We start from the raw sequence: 23,438 nt of genomic DNA, 5'->3' as shown, positions 1-23,438 counted from the left end.
ATGTTCTGCAGCGCCGTTCAGAGGCGAGAAACAGAATATAAGTAAATAAAACGTATCCATTAAAAAAAAAAAAACATAAACTTGTCTGTGCCAACTCGCATTGTAACCGGTCAAATGGTATCGAAGTTTTCTTTTTTATTTCCTTACTTTACTTTACATTAATTTAACCTTTATATACTTACGTGGAATTATAATAGGTAACACAATACACATTTTAATTTATTTGTTTAAATTCATATTCGTTTATAAAAATGTATACATGCAAATCTTGTCTATACTAGTAGATACTCTAATTTGCAGTAATAAGGATTAATGTAAGGATTTCTTGAGAGCATATTCGCCCGTCCGATACATATATTAAAAAAAAAACACTCAAGATAATGTTGCTTAAATTATTATTTAATTTTTATCACACTTGAACTAATACATTAAATAACGAAGAAAATTATATATTATTTAAATATTATTATTTTTTATATTGTTAGTGACTTGATATAATTTCTAAGTGTTGGACCCGAATTCGCACGGGTACAGTTAAGGTAAACACTTCGTATTTTGGTTTATATTTGTAAGGTGGCTTTGTGCAAGCCCGTCTGGGTATGCATCAGATATTCTACCGACAGTCATTCCTGTTTGAAGGCAATTAAAGGCACGAGGGATACGACATTTTAGTTAACAAGGTTGGTGCCGCATTTTCGATATAAGGAATGTTTAATATTTGTCTATATGATAATTATCTAATATCTATGGGCGGTGATGACCATTAGTTGGACCATTTGCTCGTTCGCCTACCTATACTATAATAAAAATATATTTATGTATATATTGTTCGAATATTATAAACAGTTAGAATCGAATTAAAGAAATTATATCTGACTGTGTGTAACTCATACATACATACATACATTTTAGATTACTTAAAATTATTTAAAAAAAAGTAAAAATACATATTTGTTTATATTTGTACTTATATAGTATCATCAGATGTACATTTAATTATTATTATTATTGTGTTATAGCAAGCGGAAAATCTCGCTTATATGGCAAACGCTGCCAAAACTCAACGCAATAAAACTATAGAAGCTGGTTTTGTATGTTATATATAATATATAAGATACGATATTTAGTGCCGTTTATAAATTGTTTTATAATAAATTCCAACTCTTGTTATAGTTTATTTTATTTCAGATAAATTAAGATAAACAAAATTTTGTTAAAAATATATTTTTTATTTGTAACATTTCTTTAAAAAAATAATACAATGTTATAAAACAAAACAGTGGTGCCGAAGGAATAAATTATAAATGAACAATGACCTTGAAAAACTTTGTTTTCATATTATATTGAAAGCCTAAATCACCCAAAACATGCTAATTGATGAAAAAAACCAATATTACAACTGTAGTGTATTGGAAATTAAATTACGAACGATACTGCATGTAAATAAAAAAAAAGAAAAACAAATAACAACATAATGAAGGTTTAATGTTATTACATCGTATAAAGTTATTTTTATACTAATTGTTCAAGACTTTCTAAGACTTTACTTTAGCTTGGAATTCGGTTTCATAATCAAATTTGACGTTTTCTAATTTATTATTCGTATGTAGTTAAGTGATAACTTAACTACACATCAGTTTTAATACTACGAAATTGTTAATTACTAATACTTAAGATAATGGTATTAAATAGTGAGTTATTTATTTATTTAATTAATTTTAGTATTAAGTATATTTTTATCTATATTGGAATTCCCCAATCTTCTTTTATCATATCAGCTGCATTTTCGGCTACCATCATAGTTGGTGCATTTGTGTGACCCGCTGGAACTTGAGGCATAACACTCGCGTCGACTACTCTTAGCCTCTTGATTCCGTGTACTCTTAAACGGGAATCTACTACAGCTCCTGGGTCACTACTCGGTCCCATTTTTGCAGTGCAGCAGTGATGGTATATAGTATTTGTTATTGTTTTCATTGCACATATCCAGTAAGGGTCTGAATCGAATCTGTGATGTGCACATCGAGGTATTGGAATATCGTGTAATTTGCTACCAAATTTCTGGAAGGCTTTCGTTTTAGACAGTTGTATGGTTTTTCTTATGCCATACAATATGATATTTTCATCGTGACCTCCGTCTTTGAAATAATTAGCATATATTATAGGTTTGTCAAACGGGTTGTTACTTCTCAGAGCTATACGGCCTCTCGATTCAGGAAGTAGCAACATAGGAAACACCATCCAAGTATGTCTGTCATGTATGGGCTTATAAACTGCGTCATATATATTTTCGTCTATAGAAAATGCATACTTATATGCTGACTGAGAAACTAAAGAACCACCAACAAAGATTAGTTCTAAATCAGGATAGCCGTCTTCATTTTTTTCGTCCTTGGTATCAATAAATGCTAGAGCTTCTGTTCCCGTTGGTGCTGATAGAGGTCCTGTATGTTGCGAGAAGTAATCAATAACATTGTTCAGAGTAGCTATATTTTCGAACCTTATTGAATCAGTACTATTAATAAGAAAAGTAAGGCCACCAAGTGCCCAATGATCTTGGAGGTTATATCCCACCGGGAGATCTATAATTGTCGTAATATTTTTCTCAGTTAAGTGTCCTTTAGGTCCAATTCCACTTAACATCAAAAGTTGTGGTGAATTAATAGCGCCTGCGGATAAAATTACTTCCCTTTTTGCTTTGATACGATAGTTTTTTCCCCCTTTTACAAATTCTACACCATAAGCTTGTTTCTTCCAGGGGTTTATAAGAATTTTCGTAACCATCGCGTTCTTGATTATATGAAAGTTTTCACGGTTTTTAATCGGGTGAAGAAAAGCCCGGCTCGCGCTCATTCTTGTGCCATTTTTCATCGTGAATTGGATGTGAGAATATCCAATTTGTTTTTCTCCATTATAGTCGACAATCTTGCCTCCGATTTCTACTCCTGCCTGTAAAAATGCATCAGATAGTGGTGTTCGCCAATTGGAGTTTTGTATGTTTATCGGACCTTTCGTTGAATGATATTTAGTGTCCAAAGCCAATTCATCAATTTGCATGTTCTCTGACTTCTTGAAATATTTTAACACGCTGTTATAATCCCAACCTGTAAATGTATACGTGTAATAAATTTCAAATAAGTATAAATTCTATTTTGTTACTATATTGTTATCAACTATTTACCTGTATTTCCATTTGCAGCCCATTTGTCATAATCTCTTCGATTACCTCGCGTATGCATCATAGAATGTAGTACGGAAGATCCCCCAACGACTTTGCCTCTCGGCCAAGAGCATCGTCCAGAACGCATGCCCAAACAAGCGGCCTTCTGTAAATGGAAAGGCCAAAGTTTTATGATTGTTTATTTTCCTCGAAGTACCTATTGTGCAAGGATTATATTTATTAGAACATCCTTATCTATAAATTTGGAAGTATCGAGGAAATATTGATATTGAACGAATGTCCTTTGTAGTCATAGCGACATTCTTGCATTCTTCAATCTATGGAATTTAAAAAAAAAAAACGCTTGTCGTGGAATTTTCTTTGGTCTTTTTGATTTTTTTAAATACCAATGAAATTATTGGAATCGTCGACTTTTTTAAAGCCTTGAATACGATCGATGCCTTCATGTGTCTTGTAATTCTCTGTTCGAGTGAATATTTTATGGTGGATCGAGAATTATAGATATACTGCAATTATCTCTGCAAGTATCCGCGTTGAGTTTTACTAACCTTATCGTCTTTGTTGATTTCTTCCGTGTCATGCAATTCTTATTACAACATGGAATGAACTAATTCAATTATGAGTGTCTCACTATAATTTTTTTTCTGCAGATATGTATATTGGTATATTACTTTGACACTTGATCAGTTGAAGATGATTTTGGATAAACTAATCAAAGAGTATACGATACCATTTAGTTTTCAGTGTTTTAATTTAAATATTATAATCGATGGTTTTACGTGTTTGGTATTTTAGTAAGGAATAAAAATACAATATAAAATATTCTTTGACTGATACTATGGATAAAATACAGACAAGGAAGAACCTTATGGCTGAGACAGAGAAAAAAAAAATAGGGAAGAAAGGTAGAGTGCACTTGCTATAAACAAACATATATAAATGTAAATGCAATAATCTATACTTTTTATATGTAATTATAATTGCAAGGTCCAATAGTATAATAATAATAGTAGTAGGAGACGGAAAACTATTCAATGATTTTAACTCGACCATAAACAAAGGAAAGCATAACATATGGCAAAAACTGTACCAAAAATATAAGATAAAATACTAGAAGATTAATAATGTAATGAAAATGACAATTCAAAGCGCAACGTGAATTGAGAAATAAGGACACGTTTCATAAAAGTCTATTAGGTAGTTTAAGATTAACATTAAAGTTAATAATAACAAATAGTAAAACTGTAACTGTTGAATCTTAAAACATTTTATTTATAACTAAGACTTTTTTTGTCTCTAAGTTGATACGAAGGAAATTACAGAATATATTGTTTGTTTATGGTCTAGTGCCTATTAGACCATTAGTGTAATTTGTGATAAGTGTAATCTGTGGTATAGGCCCAAATGAAAGACCATCAGAAAAATATCATATTCGACAAGAAAAATATTTTTTATGAAATATTGTAATCTTCGTTGATATAATCAAATGTGGTTTACTTGGTGGTAGGGCTTTGTGCAAGCCCGTCTGGGTAGGTACCACCCACTTATCAGATATTCAACCGCCAAATAACAGTACTCTGTATTGTTGTGTTCCCGTTAGAAGGGTGAGTGAGCCAGTGTAATCACAGGCACAAGGGACATAACATCTTAGTTCACAAGGTTGGTGGCGCATGGGTGATGTAGAAATGGTTAATATTTCTTACAGCGCCTTTGTCTAAGGGCAGTGGTGACCACTTATCATCAGGTGGCCCATATGCTCGTGCGCCAACCAATGCCATAAAAAAAATGTTATGCAATTGAATAATAAAAAAAAAAAACAATTTTATTACAGAATTATTGAAATGCCAGAGAACAAAGAAAGATGTCGAACAAGTAATTTTGATATTTGCTGAGCAAGGAAAAGGAAGTTTTTTTTTTTAATAATACGAGCAGCAAACTTCTTGGTATTTGGATAATGCCATGGGTTTAAATGCCGTTATTTTAATATACATAATTGTCGATCCGGAATTCGTTATTCACTGTATTGACCTACCGGATGAACAATCCTTAAATGGATTGTTATTTATGTTTTTATAATTGATATTTAAATCTACGTATGATTGATAGTTATTCAGTTATAAACGTGAAAACATGAAAAGGTCAGGAGCTACAAGAAATTGGATGTTTGATTTAATGGAATTTGAATTATTTGATTTAGCGTAAGACATTCAAAGCCGATAAGTTGGCGACTCTGTGTGATTGACGTCTTTCGTTTCTCAAATGAACAATTTGTATGTATATGGTATACTATATAACCCATCAGGAGTCGACAAGAGGAACCACCAATATATATTAATTAATAATAATCTCATAATACATAATTAAAGACCAGGACCATCACACTTTTTGTATAAAGGTATCGTGTAATTTTCTGACATACACATATACGCTAAGTGTGGTACGGTCATAGGGCGCCAATTCTAGAAATAAAATGTAATTTTATCGCAATCGATTCGAAATGTAATCGTGGTTGTTTAGCCGTTTTCCTATTCAACTAACATAACGATCCAGTCGCGGTTCGGTCAGAGTTCGGAATAGGATCGAGTATATATCACAACCGTTATAAATTAGTAGAATTCGTCACTAACTACGATTCAACTGAGAATTATTTTTGGTAATTTTTTTCGAAGATTATTTGGAATAGAATCGAGAACATATCGTAATGTTTATAACTGACCTCGATATTGCAGAATTGACCCGTTTTATAAAGCACATATATTCGTAATCAAATACAATAGGATCTAACGTCTAGTACACAAATTTTATTTACATATAACAAATCACGACAGATTTTTTGTGGAATAACCAAATGAGCAATAAAACACACATTTTTTTAATACCGAATAAGTAAATTTGTGGAATTCACTCAAGGCTTCAAAGTAGTCGAATTACAAATAACTTACGTGTTATTCTAGAAATGAGTAATAAGTTTTTTTTTTGTTATTTTTGATCTTATGATTTTAATTATTAAAAAATATCAGTAATCTTTAAATGATTCAACGAATTTAATTTATTCATCCGAATCAATTTTATTTTATAATAAGTATATTTAATATTTAAAACATTACAAAAATTTATTAACATTTAAAATTTATCAATATCTACGTGTCAAGGATGCAAATATCTATTAGTAATCTATCTGCCATTTAGATCTATTATAGTGAAACAGTAATAAAATGCACATTTAATTGGATGAACGACAGACTAGACAAAATAAACATTTACTATTATTATTATTAATATAAATAATCGTGTAGAAAATATATACAAACGAAATGTCTTGAGTCACTGATTATTACAAACGAATAGATTTAATAATGCATTGAGAAATTAAGTTCTGTGTCGACTTGTGTTTTTTAGGATATGCCCAAAGAAAGGATTCTGCGTAATACATGTTTTAATAAGCATTGCACAAAATTAATTGTCAACTTTACTCGATAAATATTATTAGCCCACGAAAGAAATGGTCGTACGCCAATTTTGGTTAAATAAACCGTGTCCCGCTCAAAACGTACTAATGCCTGTACTATAATATTATGTACGCGAAAGTAACTGTGTCTGTCTGGCTGTCCGTTTCTCTTACACGTATTATGAAATTTGATATGATTCGACTAAATCAATCTGGTAACTGTTTATTTATTGTGATATATGTATATACTACAATAGTTCTTACGACACGTTTGATGCATTAATTATTAAATGATATTTTAATAAAAAAAATATGAAATGGTATTTTTTTTGTGTCGTCTTATTTAAAGCTTAAAAAGTGAATCATAGAAACAACGAAGTTTTAATTTAGTAAATAATCTTAAAAATCAATTAAGTACTCAACCTGACCATTACTTAGCTATTAAATATATGTATAACTATATACAAAATGACAATATCACCCACCATATATGCTATGATCCATTCTAATCTACACCGTTGGTTGCCTGGAAGAGATTGCTATGCAGTGATAAGATCGGCAAAATTGTACGCCTCTTTTATTTAGGTTGGATCCATGTTGTAAGTATTTATTTTTTATGTGTGGTACACAAAAAGTATAAAGTAAAGTAAAATTTAAGGAAATTTCAGAATATTAAAATATGTATCTTAGTAGATATTTAATCAATTTTATATATAGACCTATGATTTTTTGGATTTCTATGAATAATTATTGGCATCAAAGAATAAATTTAAAACAGTAAATTAATGATCGGTAATTTGTTAGACAATTCTGTCGATGATTTTTTTTTACGCGTATAGAGCCTTTCCGGTTTAATTTCCTGATTTATTAAGTGTGTATGGTTGTTTTACCTTTATTTAAAATTGGACGCCGTAGCGATCTTAGTAATTAAAATAAGTTTTTTTTTAAATAAAATGTTTGAAAATAAGTTTATTTGAATATCATTATATTACGGTTTTACTAGAGAATGCCTAATAACAGTTGAATTAGATTAAAATTAAATGCTTAAGAAAACGTGCTATTTAAAAAAAAAAAACTCACCCCTATATACTTGCATTTTGGGGTGATACAAAGAAGTGCGAATCCCGAAAATTAATATGTAGTGTAGCCGGGTTTCCACCCAAGGATTTCCAGAGAAAAAATACTTTTTATAATAAATTTAGTATCAAATCTTAATTCGACGGCTATTACGACTGACACGTGTATATATATAGCAAAGGAGGCATTCCAGAATGCCAGTGATATATTATGTTATCTTTATATAACACCTCATAATCGATTTTTTTTTTTTGTATAGGAACAAGTGACAAAAGTATTATAAACACTCCACATCCTTCCTGAGGCATGGTATTCAGTTCTATAATCAAACGCCACATATAATATTACATTTTACAAATTTATTAATTTGAGGTTTATCTTAACACATTATGAATAAATAAGTTTTAAAAAAAGACATTAACAAACCTGAATACGTTTCAAATTTACTTCAAATGTAAACAAAAAAAGTGCAAACGTTAGAAAAGGTGCTACATTATTTGCTTGACTCTGCCTCGTGGATTTAAAGGTGGAAAGACCCTTGATATTACGAAAGCGGACCAGATAAATATTTATTAAATTTTTTAGCATCAAAAAATTACGTCCAATAAATATTAATGAAGTTGTATTATGTTATGCATAAAATAAATATAATTTTGATTGATTGTTCTTATAATTTACTGAGTTCTGATGAATCAACTAGACACAACTAGAAACTATCATAGATCTGAGGCTGTTTCAAATAACTAAAATATAATTATCATTGTACATGGAAAATGGTTAAAAAAAACTAAAAAATAAATCCCGCTGAGTTTCTTTCGCCGGTTCTTCTCAGGTGCTAAATTCCGAACCGGTGGTAAATTTTTGACAATCAATAAGCAAGTGTAAACACTTCTATATTGAATAAAGATTTTTGACTTTGACTTTGACTTTGACAACGTATCTAATATCTATTCCTATTTGGGCATGAATGATTAAATGAGATTTATGACGTCAGCGTTCATTACTATGTCTTTAGTAACAGTCAGTAATTATATGAATAACTTTTGTTATCTTACCTTCTCAAGATATTACACTTAGTAATCTCAGATTAGTGATACAAGGATCCGAGCATAGGTTGCATTTGTTTTTTTGTAAATTATCATCATGTGGCAGGTAATTGTTTTTATTAACAATTTAATCCTATATTCAAGTTGTAATATGACTTTGGAGTTTATAAAGCGATCTCAGTTAAGTTCGATGATTTTACTTTTAATGTCAAAATGTTTATAAAAATATTTCTTATTATGTTTTAAGTAGCTATTAAAACACAATAGCTGCTTAAACCTAAAGTAAAAGTAAAAATAAAAGTAAAAATAGAGATATATTTACACTAAAGTAATAAAAGTTCAGCTTGGTTGTAAGCAATATTTGTATGGGGTATGGTGATGGCGTACCTATGTGAATCACGTCACGTTTGCCACTGTGCTATCGCTGCGCAATCAATCGACACAGTTTTGAATTAGTTAAAAAGTACGTACTCTATGATCAAATAAGAAATCATCTAGTAATTTGTATCGAAGAAATATCAACGATACCCCATGTATCATGTTTAAGTATGGAACGATTAATAAATTCGTATACAGAATAAATCTTGTGACCGACCGCATCGAGACGGTATCTAATATAAAGTAGCTCTTATCAAAGGGTCATAACAGTTTTTTCGAAATGCGAAACGAAAAAAACAAAATTTCAATTATAGAAACAAAAAACGAATCACGATGAGGTGTTAACTGCTCTATATGATTCCATAAAACCAAAATTCTAATCTTAAATAACACTCGCACTAATTGCAACTATTTTCTTTTTCAGAAAATCCAAAAAAAGTTTGTGATAACGTTAACATTGCAAGTGTTTTTAGTACTAAATAACTTCTGTCGATCGATGTTGTAAAGTACAATGCGATTGGTATTTATTTTGAAGTATTATTATGTGTGGTCTCAATCACAATTAACTAATTAAATGCCTAAAGGTGTGATCGTCGACCTTTTGAGGTAATGAGGTCGATAGAACCGATTTCTTCAGTTGATAGTCAACTGAAGAAATCGGTCGGTCAAAAATTTGTTAAAAATTTTCCTCATTTCCGTCATCAGTATCGTTCGAATGGAATTTAAACTAATCGTAGTTACGTCAAGTGGCTCTAAGAGTCTCCTTCGATGGATCGAGATCTGAATCCTAATTTCATATATAAGGTCGGTTGATAAGCTACATAATAATATTATAATGTGATAAATATGTCTGTACTGTTTATCTGTACAATTTATGGACCATCTCGGTAATATCGTAACCTCCGAAGAGTTTTGCGACTTTTCAGTTCATTTTAAATTTAAAAGTTCAGTTATTCGTCCTTCTTATATTACTTTTACAAAATTAGAACAAAAACATTATAATACAGTATCCCCTGAGGTCTTCTTAAAGCAAAGGGCCACATTCATAAAACCTTAATAATTCAATTGCCTATACTCATTGGAAATGTATTGATTGCAGTGTTAGGTCACTAAGGTGATATATGAAAAGTGAAAAATGAGAATGAAATTATTGTCTAAAAAAGAGGAATATTGATCGTACCACGAACCAACAAGTGTCGTACAAAAAGTGAAGCTGAATATGGATGACAATAAAGCGAGACGAAGACAAAGAAAAATATTGATCTAACTGATACAAATACAAATAAAGGAATAAGGAATGATTGAAAAACAAACTGCGCTAGCCCCAAGAAAATGGTATAAAGGCTTTATTAAGGCTAGATAGGCTTGATTATGTCGATGATCCCTTAGTTAAACTTGAAATATCACTCTTGTAGACTTACTTTTTTATTTGTTTTTATGTACTTGTATATATTCTGCATCTATATGCAGTATTAATTTTAAAATGATCATTGTTTGTTTTAAGGATACACACAATATAAAAATCTAAATAACATCAAACGTTAACATCATAATACTTTATTATTTTAAAACAGAAATGATCTATAATTATTATAAAGCTTGGTTATAAGCTCAATTCGCTTATAATTTTTTTTATTTGTTAAATTTTCGCTTTATCCATTGTATATATTTCTTTATTTAGATATAAATCGCGACCGTATCTTTTTATTTTTTTCAACGTTTCGACAGACACGTCGGTTGTGGTTTCGATAGGCTCGCTAAAACGGTCTGAAACCCATATATAATATACCCGTATATGAACATCGCGACGCCTAAAACCTTCAAAATATTTATTTTAAAGATTTATTATACTAATATGTTAAATTTGTAACTTGTCCGAAATTGCTGTACTATGTTGCTGGTACTCTACGTACTAGCTACCCGTGCGAATGGAAAGGCTGTATTTAATTGTATTTGTGCGTAAGTTCCAACTTGATTGTCATTCGTCTTATTAAAAAGTTTAGCCATTCTGAAGGCACAATAATAATATCTCAATATAAATTCAATACCATTTCAAAATAAAACGTACTATAATAATAATATTTACTTATAAATGGAATGTGACGCATACTTATTTCGTTGACTATATTTTTCATTTATTAATCGCACGGAAACTTGCGTTTTAGCTACTTGGAACGATGCTCCCAATGTCACACAAACGAACCATCCATACAGCATTCTGATGTTCTCGTTTCCGGAAGGAATCAAACCTCAAACATTTGCTATATTGCATCACGTCACGCATGCGTTGACATGTCCCCAGTGTTCTTGTTTGCTTGGAACAAGGAACAAGGCCTGCAAATTGATAAACGTCATGGCTTCTGACGTCATACCAAATCAAATCAAAATATACTCTATTCAGGTAGGCTTTTGACTCGTCATTTTATACAACTTTATTAAAAGTAAAGATCACGGTTCGGAATTTAGATTCTACCGTGATGAACCGGCAAAAAACTCATTAGTTACTCTTTTCCAACATTTCAAATATGTTAGTTAAATACAATTATATGTAATATATCTTGCCTGACAGTCAACAAGCATAAGTTCCACGCTTTTTTAACATCTATATAATCTTGAGTTGAATAATATGACTTATTTTTTAAAAAATTTTTACCAAATGATTTGGATTTGTGAATCGGCAAAGTTTAAAAACATCTCACCCCAAAAAGGATTTATTGTCTTTGAGGAGTCAGAAACTTGGCATTATTGAGTTTATACTCACGTCTCATACAATTATATCGAGTAAATATATGTCTGAAAATACAGACATACACATTACGTATACATATAACATGTAGCCTTCTCTAGTATTTTCGACAACTGATATTATTCGTGCCGTTACATGTACAAGGACGGGGAAGACCTCTAATCTCTTAAAACCAATGCTCGTCTGACTCTTGGAGAAGTGCCAATGACCTACCAACCAGTACTGGTGAATTTAATATTAGATACTATAAACGTGGTCCGTTACTTTAGCAACTGTCTGTCTTGAATGGATGTTTTTTTTTATTATCTGTGTTATGGAACCAGACAAAGGCCTTGAGAGGATGGATCGTGCGAGGAAGAGTAGGAAATATTATGGGTCGCTTACCTCCGAGTAGTTACACGATAGATAGTATTTTTGTTCATAGCAATTATGATATCTATAATGTTTATGCCAAACAGATGTTTTATAAAAAAAAAAACAAAAAAAAAAAATCCAGGTAAATATTATTCCATATGTATATTCGAAAGTGACTTTCCTAGTTTGTTTGGTTTTCACGTCTTAACTTCATGAAAATTATCATGAAATGAATATGTTAAAAATCCACACCCCTGTGTCTTAATAGTAAAATTGAAAAACATTAAAACAATTGGCTTATCGTATAGCAATCGTAAGCTTTATTGCACGATATATATTGATTACTAGACAACGAATATTATTGATTTCAACCATCCTAAGTCATGAAAGAGTACCGTCTCGGTAGAAAAAAAAACCGACAATACATCACTTTGTAAGATAAATATTTCGTAATTTTAATGATACCCAAAGTTTTTATAGCGATGCAGTTGTTTTTGCTACCTGTCTGCCATTAATCGTTTAATCCTTAATCGAAAAAAACATTGCTAGCGAAATATATTGCGGTTTTATCGCTATTTTATCTAGACACGCGGTAGCGTGTCAGCCAAGTTCTAGTAACAGAACTGGCGTGCAGCACCGTGTGTAATATTACACGAACCATTTGGAGCCACTTTTGACCTCCTCATAACTCAAAAACTATTTGACATAAATGTGTCAAATTTGGCTCATATATTTGGACTCGCGAGATACATATGTGTTCCAAATTTCATAAACGCATCTCAAATGGTTATTTAGATATTAACGTCTAAAATTCGTCATTTTTATCACTGACTGACCTATAGATCAAAACTATATCCTACTTCCAGGTGATCTAGAAAGTTCAAATTTGGCATGCAGGTAGATAATTAGGCCAATATAAAGGAAAAAATCTGAAACTGGTAATTTTTTATCATTTTATTATAATTTTTCATTTTATTGGATCTATAGGAACACTTATATACTTAGTTCCTGTAATAACTGTAATAAAAAATGATGTAAGAACCAGCAATCAAAAATTATGACAGCCGGTCTTAATGTGGATTTTAAGGTCTTCACGTGAATATATAACAAGTTGAATACCACCCTTAAGTTTTTTAAATCCAAATATTTCCGTTTTAGTACTTATGAGTATAGCCGACTTTAGTAATTATTACGTTATTAACTAGAATTTAGCGCATATCAATGGTGCAAAATAATTATACTTAAAAAAATAATAATAATAGACATTTCGGTACACGGCGCGCGACGCGACGCCGGAGCAACGGGATAGGAGCGTTGCGATTAAACCTTAACGCTAACATGTCTGAGCGAGTGGCAACCGCGCTCATAAGAATTATTTCAATGCCTTCCGATGGAAGCTGCTTAGTCTATTCGACTGCATATTTTTTGTTTGAGTATACTAGTATACAACAATAAAATAGGTTTCGTGAAACTGTAGTAGAGTATGTATGTCGTAACTGGAATGATTTAAGTTTGTACTCTAGCGCTACAAACGGGGATCCTTATTGCTTGGAAGAACAGTATCGAGCAAGCTTGCTGATGTCAGCAGTCAGCAGGACTGGTGAATGGGTCCAATGGAAAAATAGAGAAGGTACATTGGGGACGTCGACAACAACAATAGCGCATGTAAAATAACAATTCAATTTAAACATAATTTAATTTGCGAACTAGAAGTCAAAACCAAGCTACAGATATTAAGTAATGTACATATATGTTCAAAGGAAACAATTCTCTATTTGCTTAGCATATTCTACTACTATACACAAATTACAAGGCCTTCGTCTTGACGGTGCTCTTTTCGACATAGGCTCCTCTATATTAAGTAAAGAGCAGGCTTACGTTGGCCTCTCCAGAGTTAAAACTTTAGATGGAGTACATCTTATCAATTTAGGTCCAAGTCAAATCAAGACACAAGAGAGCTCTATTGTAGAGTACAACCGTCTGCGCACGTTATACCACCCCTATTTGGCCAAATTAAGTATAAACAGAAAACGCATAAAAAAATCCGGAAACTGAATGGGCAATTCACTCGAACATTTCAGAGGTACCTACAAGAAAAATAAGAACGTATCAAAAAAAAAACAATTATACCCCGTAAACGTAGGAAATAGGAAAATAGAATAGCTTAACAAAAACCATTTGGTATTAATTTTGTTATTAATAAGTACCTACTAATAATTTATATACAAAAAGTAGTGATATCCCATCAAAAACATAAATGTAAAAATGAGAGCCAAGTTAAATATTATGATTTATACCTTGGTTGTTGTCTTCAACGACAAAAGAAGTGAGATCTAAATTTGTGCCAAGTTAATAGTCCTTTCTGAAATTTATTTATAACTACATAAAATATCATTTCTTCTTATAACTTGGGGTAATATATTGTTGCCTAAGGTCTGACTTGGCTAGTTCTTATATGTTTATAAACACAACTTGTAGTTTGTATTTAGAATAACAAATTATAACTCAGAACATCTAAGAAGAATGGAGGACAGCTCAGTATTGCTTAGTTAGTATTAAGAGCTGCGATTGTCCAGTCACTAGAAAACATGATTCTTAACCAGACACCATTGAATATTTGCGTGCTTAATTTGTGTTTATAATTCATTTGTAAAGGCTTAGAACTTACGAAGGCTATAATATAATTTGTATATGAGAACTAGCCAAGTCAGACCATAGGCAACAATATATTACCCCAAGTTATAAGAAGAAATGATATTTTATGTAGTTATAAATAAATTTTAGAAAGGACTATTAACTTGGCACAAATTTAGATCTCACTTCTTTTGTCGTTGAAGACAACAACCAAGGTATATATCATAATATTTAACTTGGCTCTCATTTTTACATTTATGTTTTTGATGGGATCTTGTTTTAAGTAATAAGAACTTCTATAAAGTATTCTAAATTTTACAAACTGTTTAACAACATTTTAAATGTTTTTATTGTTGATTTAAATGATATTTTTATGCGTTTTTGTATCAAATGATTAAGTACTCGATTATGTTTATTAATTGTTTGCAACGTATTAACTTTTCATATTGATGAATTATTATGATTATGAATTATGTTTTTAGAGGAATTTTGTTTCTTCGTTTTTTTTTCATTACCCATATACCAGCCTGAACACATAAATGAGAAAAATACTACTGAAAATAACTTTGCTCTCTGTAAGTTTATTTTGAAAATTTGAATTTCGAAATATTTGACGCTTAAGACCTGCATACGACCTCGTTGTATCCGTAATGTTACACGCCGCTCATGTCCACAGCCTTGAAGCTAAAAAAATGTTTTAGAACGATTTTTGTTTAATAAAACTGCATAAGGTCAATGTGATTGCCGAAACGAATCTGATGAAAATTGCAATAATTAATTAGTGACATTTCATAACCTAGTTAACATCCAAAACATTTAATTGTTAATTATATGTACACGAGTAGTAGTTGAAATAACATTTTTTTACGCGCTTTGGTCTGTTTCATTCAAAATAGGCGCGTTTTCTGAGCGCGTTTTCAATATTAAATCTCTCTCTACAACTATAACTATTTATTATATTTGGTAGGGCTTTGTGCAAGTCCGTCTGGGTAGGTACCACCCACTCATCAGATATTATACCGCCAAACAACAGTAGTCAGTATTGTTGTGTTCCGGTTTGAAGGGTGAGTGAGTCAGTGTAACAACAGGCATTAGGGACATAACATCTTAGTTCCCAAGGTTGGTGGCGCTTTGGCGATGTAAGGAATGGTTAATATTTCTTACAGTGCCATTGTCTTTGGGCGGTGGTGACCGCTTACCAACAGGTGGCCCATATGCTCGTCCGCCAATCTATACCATAAAATATATAATTATATATTAAAATATATTAATATATATTTAATTGATTTGCAAGTTCACTTTATTTCATACACGTCTTGCTAATTCCCACCTGGAACATTGACATTTTCTCAACAAAATACATACAAAAAATTTGATTAGTCTAGCAATTGTTATGAGATTTTTGTCATTGTGTGTTTTGTTTGTATGTTTATTTATTCATAACTAATAACGTGTTCCCAAAATAAAAAGATTACGAATTAAACGCGATATTATAAATATTAAACAAGGTTATTGCAAAGACGTGATAGGTTTCGTAGTTTATAATTAATTAAAAATATTCATATAATTGAGGGATTAAAATGATTAATAAAAAAGCTTTTCGATTTGAGAAGATCGCCATTTCGGCTATTAATAAAAATTTAAATAAATACTTATTATTAAAAATAAATATCAATACTTTATTTTATTAATTAACCGTAATAACAGACAGATAGGATAGGTGACTTGATCATGCTTATATATTTTTAATATACATGTGAATGTTTGTTATTTAAATACGCAGGAACTAATCGCCGGGCTGATTCTAATAAAAACTTACTATGCTTCCGTTTAGTTAAGACTTACATTACATTTGTATCTAGCTACCCGTGATGACATTACACGGATACAATAAGGTTCTATATATTTACAAACTAGCTGTGGCCGTTACTTCGTGCGCGTTTGATTTAAACAAGAAGTTATTGTTTAGTTCGCAGATTTCACCACGCTGCTCCAATGTGGGTTGGTGGAATACACATGTGGTAGAATGTCATTGAAATTAGTCACATGCATTTTTTGCCATATACATACATTACCGTGTATACATACATTCACATTTAATAAAAAGCTGTTATTTTACTATTACTAACAGACACTCCAATTTCATTATATGTACAGATTTTAAATTCAAAAACAAATTTAAAAAAAAATTACGTTTATCCTACTAGGACAGTTGTATGTCTCGGCTTTTCTCTACTAAAATATGCACATATTATTGAAATAGTCGCCGTGAAAAATATTTATGTCCTAGAATAACGTGAATTAATTTATAAAGATCACAAGTTAACCGCAAAACCGCCGCGATACTTATTTTAGTGACGTCTTTGGGTTTTTATAAAAATATTATATCGGTAATAAGCCTGTCTATATCTGTGTATATGTTTTTATTATTATATTTTATTAATTCAATTAGTTAAAATAATTAATGGAATAGACGATTCTATCTGATGTCTTGCGTAATATTTCTTAAAGTCGACATAAGTACGTTGCTTTTTTGGAATTTGTGACGCACGATGTTGAGTTTAAATTAAAAATAATAATAGTTATAGATACGCATAATATACGCCTCATTTTGTTTATTTATACATATAATAAAATTGGAGTGTCTGTTTGTAATATTAATATTACCGCGTTTTACTAAATGCATATGTACATATGTATACACGGTGCATATACCTAAATAACATTTTTTACAATTTTTGTATGTCTGTCTGTTTGTTCCGGCTAATCTCTAGAACGGCTGAACTGATTTTGACGAGTGGCAGATAACTGATGTAAGGAGTAACTTAGGCTACTTTTATTTTAGAATTATATGTAAAATAATAATAAAGTCACGACACACAACTCATAAAAAAACAACTTAAATCGCTAGAGCTGTTCATGTTTATTATTTATTGGACAATAAGAATGAGAGCATAAAAATTTTGCCTCACCTAAATTTGTGTTTGCACACGTTTTAATTTATAATAAATCTCCGGTTTACTGTCATGTAATTAACGGGGTAATTACATGACAGTAAACCGTTCTGGAGGTCAACTATTCAATTTTTGTATAAATATTTACCGAAATCAAACATATCAAGTTTTATGAATTATATATGAAGAATAATCTTACTTGAGGTTCCGTGTGATAGTCCCAGTTAGCGTTTGTAAATTGTAGCATCGTGGCCACGATTGGTATGTCCATAAACATCTGCTCTGCGTCACCAGCCTCTATGAGCAGCACCTGTTAAGGAAAGCATATACAATTAATTATTTAACTGTCGAAAGAAAACCTCTTTTGATGTGGCGGAATTATATTTAGTCTAATAATATTATATTCTTGTAATAACCAGTAACTGAGCCGAGTCTGTACATTGAATATTTTTTGGTATATTTAACATATTATATTTTATTCTGATAGTAATTATTATCTATATCAATATATTTGTCATTTTTTGGCAATCCGTTACAAATCACGAGAAAACCACTTCGCCGATTTTGATGTAGCTAACTATTTGTCTGGGTCAACATATTTGCTTAAATAAAATATAAAACGGTTCGAAAATAAATTACAATGAAACTATAAAAAACATTTTAAATTTGGTTGGTAACAAAATGTTTTTACCTCCGTAACTATTGTTAGATTTAACGAGATTTTCATTATTCCATGCATTATACCTTTACTAATATTAATAATAATTGTATAATGTAATTTTCATTAAAACATGCGTGAAACCGCGGAGCTTGTCTAGTAGCTATTATTATATATTACTCTTTTATCGGTAGCATATAAACATTAAATTAAATAAAACATTAGTAAGGAATTTATGTAAAAATTTTTATTCATGCGAGAATAAATCTTGTTTTTAATGAATTCTAACTTGACTGTGATTAGATACTGAGAATAATTCAGAACTTGCACGTACACTAGAAAAAAGATCGCGACGCGTACATTAGACTGAGAAGTTTCAAAACCCATCTTTTTACGACTTTGAGCCGGTGGTTCGCATCGAAAATCGATTTGAAAATAAAATTTACTAAATACTAATTGCTTCTTATTTTGTATAGTATTTATTAAACCCGGCTATTGACAGGGTCTGTCTTCCTCCTAACCCTACTTTACGTCACGCTGTTTAGCGTAATCCTGTGTAAGTCGGTTGGCTCTCATGTCCTGCTGTGTGTCATGTGCGTCCGGGATGTCTTGCTCCATGTACAAACCAACAACAAAACAAACAACAAACAAAACCGACGTAGTCCTTATGTCAATGCGCGACATTGTCATACCACCTCAGATGACACTTTTTGAGCTTATCCACTACGTCAAGGACCACGAGGACTACCTCGGATGAACGAGTTACATATGTGTCAAAAGCCTTCTCGTAGCGCTCTCCTTCAGTCTCTGTAAGCCTCGATCAAAGTACTAAGGGCAAAAATGGCGTCCATGGTGTCCGATTCCGACTGAAATCCATACTGAGATCCAGGGACAGTGCAATTTCAGAGGAGCCTGAGGTCGATCACGCTTTCGAAGAGCTTCATGGCGTGACACATGATCTCGATCCCTCTATAAATACCGCAATTCTGAACACTCCCTCCCCTTTGTATACAGTGTAATATAACAAAAGCGCCACTGGTTAGGCTTGCTTCCAGTGTTCAAGATGCAGTTAAAGATATAATTAAGCATGTGCCCAACAAGAAAGCCCAACGATTTCCATGCCTCGATCGGTATGCGGCGAAGACAATACTGAATTTAATCGGGTGTTATTGGACCAATAAGACCGAGGCTAGGGGGTAGTTCGGGTGGGAGACTCTGAGTCTGAGATGAGTGCTGATTGATAAGCAGGTCCGGAAGTGTCCTCTTCATTTCACCTTCACAGAGGTATGGTTACAAAGAAACCCTAGCAGTCCTTCAATCAAATTTTGAGATATCTTGCGTCGCTTTATCCCGGGCACGTGATAGCTTGTAATGTACTAAATGCTAATTACAATGAGGTGTATTTTGAATTTTAAATAATTCCAACCTTCTTTTGTCAATACCTGATTAGAATTTAATTATTTATAGGCAATGACCTGATAATTGTAATTTATTATTAATTAAATCATTACTTATTTTCATATAATAATTGACTACATTTTAAAAAAATTAAATTTTTTTTTAAAAAATACATAATACAAAAGTTCCTAAAGATTCAAGCGTTATCCGAAAATTTTAAGACTTTTTCTATTATATATTATTGTTTCAAAGTAAAATTTAAATAGAAACACTGAAAATAGTAGAAGCTTGTTCAATGTTACATCGGTCGGGCGGTAGGCACGCGAACAACAGGCAGAACTGCTACAATTATCGATTACAAAAATCCTTATTAATGATCATTGTTAAGTTATTATTACGAACGGGGGTCGTTTTAGCTGTATAACTCTCTTTAGCTGGTATAACTCTTTTTAAAAAAATTAGTTAAAAAAAATAATTTTAATTTGAATTACGCATGCCATCGTTCCATCGACTGTTATATATGGTATATTTTCTGTTTTTCATCACTAGCCCGTCTGTCAAAAAGATCAAGCTAATTTGAACAGGGTATAGACAGAAGGGTCAATGGGCCGTCTGATAGTAATTACAGTTTCTTAGATGATAGCACGCGTTGGGAATAAAACGGTCTCCAGGTCGTTTTAAAAATAAACACTTTATTATTGCAACCACCAAAAACTGACAAAATAAATTAGAATATCCCACCGTTTCTTTCGTGTCTGAGCTGTTAACCTGTGGTAGAAGTAACAATCAATAAGAAAGTGTAGCACTCCTATGTCGAATTAAGATTTCAGTTCAAATTTGAACTCGTCACTATCATCCATAGACTTTGTCGCTTCAAGGAAATATACCAAACCACCACCAACCTTGAGGACTAAGTTGTTATGTCCCTAGAGCCCGTAGTTCACTCACCCTTCAAACCGGAATGACAATGAACCGGGATGAGTGTGTGGTACCTACCCAGTAAAAGGCAAATGTATTAATTTTCCGTTGTATTTTTTTTTACATTTAAATTTAGTTATTTAAACAAGCATAAAGTTCTTTCTAAAAATAACTTGCAACACGATTTATTTCTCCTATTTTTAAAACGCTATATTTAAGCGCTTAATATAATCTCAGTACCGCTTGTATCGGTGCCCTTTACTTATTATATCTCAAGAACAAGGGTATTCCCCGACAGCATATCAATGTTGCGGACTTAATGCATTCTGATTACATTATTCGACTCGTACTATGGTTCCTTATAATAAATATATGGTTCCTGATGAAAAGGACGTAAGTTCGTGTAAATTCCTCCGATATAATATCCTTTAATGACTGACACAAAAATAAAATGAACTAGTTTACTTAATAATATGTTAATAAAATTTATTTTATTTAATCCGGAAGCTTAATTAAATATGAATTTATAAAAATGTTCTTGACTATCAAATAACACATTTCGACTAAGCGCACTAAGAAAGTATTCTTTAATATGAAACTTTATCTAACCAACACGATCGAAATATCTTTTGAATACATACATATATTGAGGTAAATAGACATGTTTATAAATACTTAATTGCTTTTTGTTTTGCGTGTGCAAAGATGCAATAATTAAAATATAAAGGTCTAGTCCGACGCAGCTCCTGCAGTTTTGGGTCTGTTCGTTACGTGTTAGGCATAAAAAAGCCGATGTCCTTGCTTCAAGTTTGCTTTATAACAAATTTCATCGAATTCAGTCCTACGGTTTAGCCGTGAATAAGCAACAGACTGATTATAACTAATTAAAAAAAAATGTAACTTGTAGTTTACCTTGAATTTCTCAACTTCTGTTAACCTGTTACTGAGTACGCACCCAGCGGTACCAGCTCCGATAATAATGAAGTCGTACTCCGAACGAATTGTCTTAGCATCGGGAGGTTCTCCATTATACAGTTCAGCGGAGTCTCTCAGGAAGCCTGCGATGCCGTCCAGTATCGTGTTCCATGCTGATACTTGCGTTGATAGAAGAATATATATTGAACTGCGGGATAATAACAATTGTTGTGAGTTCTTAAGAAGATTTTTATCTTGCATTTTCGCTTGAATACATAGTCATTTATGCTTAATAAGTAAATGGATGTTTTACTAGGTTGTTAATTTGCGGAAAGACCTAAAAGTTGTTGTCAAAAAACATAACTATATCTGTCTCATTATTTATTTTATAACATGTTATTTGTTTTTATTTTATTAATTGTTATCAAACATCAACGTCATATTAAAAAATAATACATTCATACAAGTATACTTATCACTCTATTGTAGTCTACCATTGTGTATATCCTAGATGTAATTGTTGTACAAAAATTATATATGTATGTGTTTTTATGCAGAGCACATTAGACTTAAATGCAGTTGTTTGAAACAATTTTAAGTTTATGTACGATAATTATTTTTTTGGAAGGGCGTGCCCACCTTTGCCCCTGCCTACATATATTCACAATTAAATAAGTTATACATACATAAAATGATATTGTTTACAATAAAATAGCCGTAGGAGGTTTTTCCGCACCCATTCATGGTACCTATAGTTCATAAAATTAATGATACTCTATTTTAGGAATTCGTAGCCAATAATATTATAAGAGACAAACGAATACAAAAAATCGTACCTTATTAACCTTACAATATTGGTACGATAACTAATTTATCTTGTTTCTTTGTAACTAGTTACCGAAGCAGAGACTTAAGCCTGCGTATATTATTTTTTTTTTTATTGGTTAAATTTTTTCGCACAACGAACCGTGTAAGATTATAGTATTATTGAATATTTATTACCCCTATTAATTATAAGTTAAAAAGGAAAAGATATATGTTATGTTTATAAATTGTTAATCTATTCAATAAGCAAGCCATTATACTAAACGGTGCCATTCAACTAGCGGCCTGAATGACATAAGCCAAATTCATCTTCCGTTCATAGAAAATAGTGAATTTCTTGCTTCCAAGGGTCGAAATGGACGTTACGACTACGAATTTTTGATTGAAACATTTTTTTTTTAAATTTGGAATTGGCATATTTTATGCATCGGCATTACGATCATGCCCTCATTCCGCCACCATTACTCTTTTGTGTGACTCTGGGTAGTACCTACCATATATACTACGTTGCTTGTCCTTGTGTGTGTATATACACACGGCACAGCACACACATAAATATATATATATATATATATATGTATTTTACGAAACTGTTTTAATTAGTCTACTCCTAATTATTAATAGGCCTTTAAACAAATGATTTAAATTGGCTTCCCGTGACAGTTTTAAAAATGTTGTTTAATTATTTATTACTTTAGGGTTAAATAAAAATTTAATTTTGCAAATTCGATGCGCCAATAGCAAATTTAAATTTGATGTCTTAAAAGATAATTGGCATTTATCTACTAGTTGAAAAAATTAAAAAGAAATTTAGATAATATCAAAGTATTACGATTAAACGTTAAGGACGAAATTAAACATTGATCGATTACTTGAGAAGTCTTTTTCTTGAGAGACTTTCCTCAA

At 31.4% G+C, this 23,438-nt stretch overlaps 2 protein-coding genes across 2 annotated transcripts in view; one reads left to right on the top strand and one right to left on the bottom strand.

Annotated features, from left to right (window-relative positions):
- Positions 1-23,438, top strand: part of LOC125071746 (flotillin-2) — a 251,237-nt gene that overhangs the window by 53,708 nt on the left and 174,091 nt on the right. The window lies entirely within an intron of this gene.
- Positions 1,741-21,851, bottom strand: LOC125071745 (glucose dehydrogenase [FAD, quinone]-like). The gene is made up of 4 exons (XM_047682103.1): positions 21,705-21,851; positions 18,018-18,128; positions 3,182-3,326; positions 1,741-3,104 (listed from the first exon to the last, which is right to left on the bottom strand). Exons 2-4 carry the CDS (start codon positions 18,093-18,095, stop codon positions 1,741-1,743), a joined length of 1,587 nt encoding a protein of 528 aa, XP_047538059.1. The 5' UTR covers positions 18,096-18,128; positions 21,705-21,851.

Source organism: Vanessa atalanta, chromosome 20, assembly GCF_905147765.1.
Source record: "Vanessa atalanta chromosome 20, ilVanAtal1.2, whole genome shotgun sequence".
Classification (NCBI taxonomy): Eukaryota; Metazoa; Arthropoda; class Insecta; order Lepidoptera; family Nymphalidae; genus Vanessa; species Vanessa atalanta.
This window is presented reverse-complemented; position numbering and strand designations above follow the sequence as displayed.

What these genes read in the sequence shown, in the direction of transcription:
- LOC125071745 (XM_047682103.1), bottom strand. Translation starts at nt 18,095, where the DNA reads ATGTTTATGGACATACCAATCGTGGCCACGATGCTACAATTTACAAAC. An exon ending in ACTATCACACGGAACCTCAA is followed by an intron (nt 3,327 to 18,017) that starts GTAAGATTATTC and finishes TTCCATTTACAG; the next exon opens with AAGGCCGCTTGTTTGGGCAT. An exon ending in GGCTGCAAATGGAAATACAG is followed by an intron (nt 3,105 to 3,181) that starts GTAAATAGTTGA and finishes ATACATTTACAG; the next exon opens with GTTGGGATTATAACAGCGTG.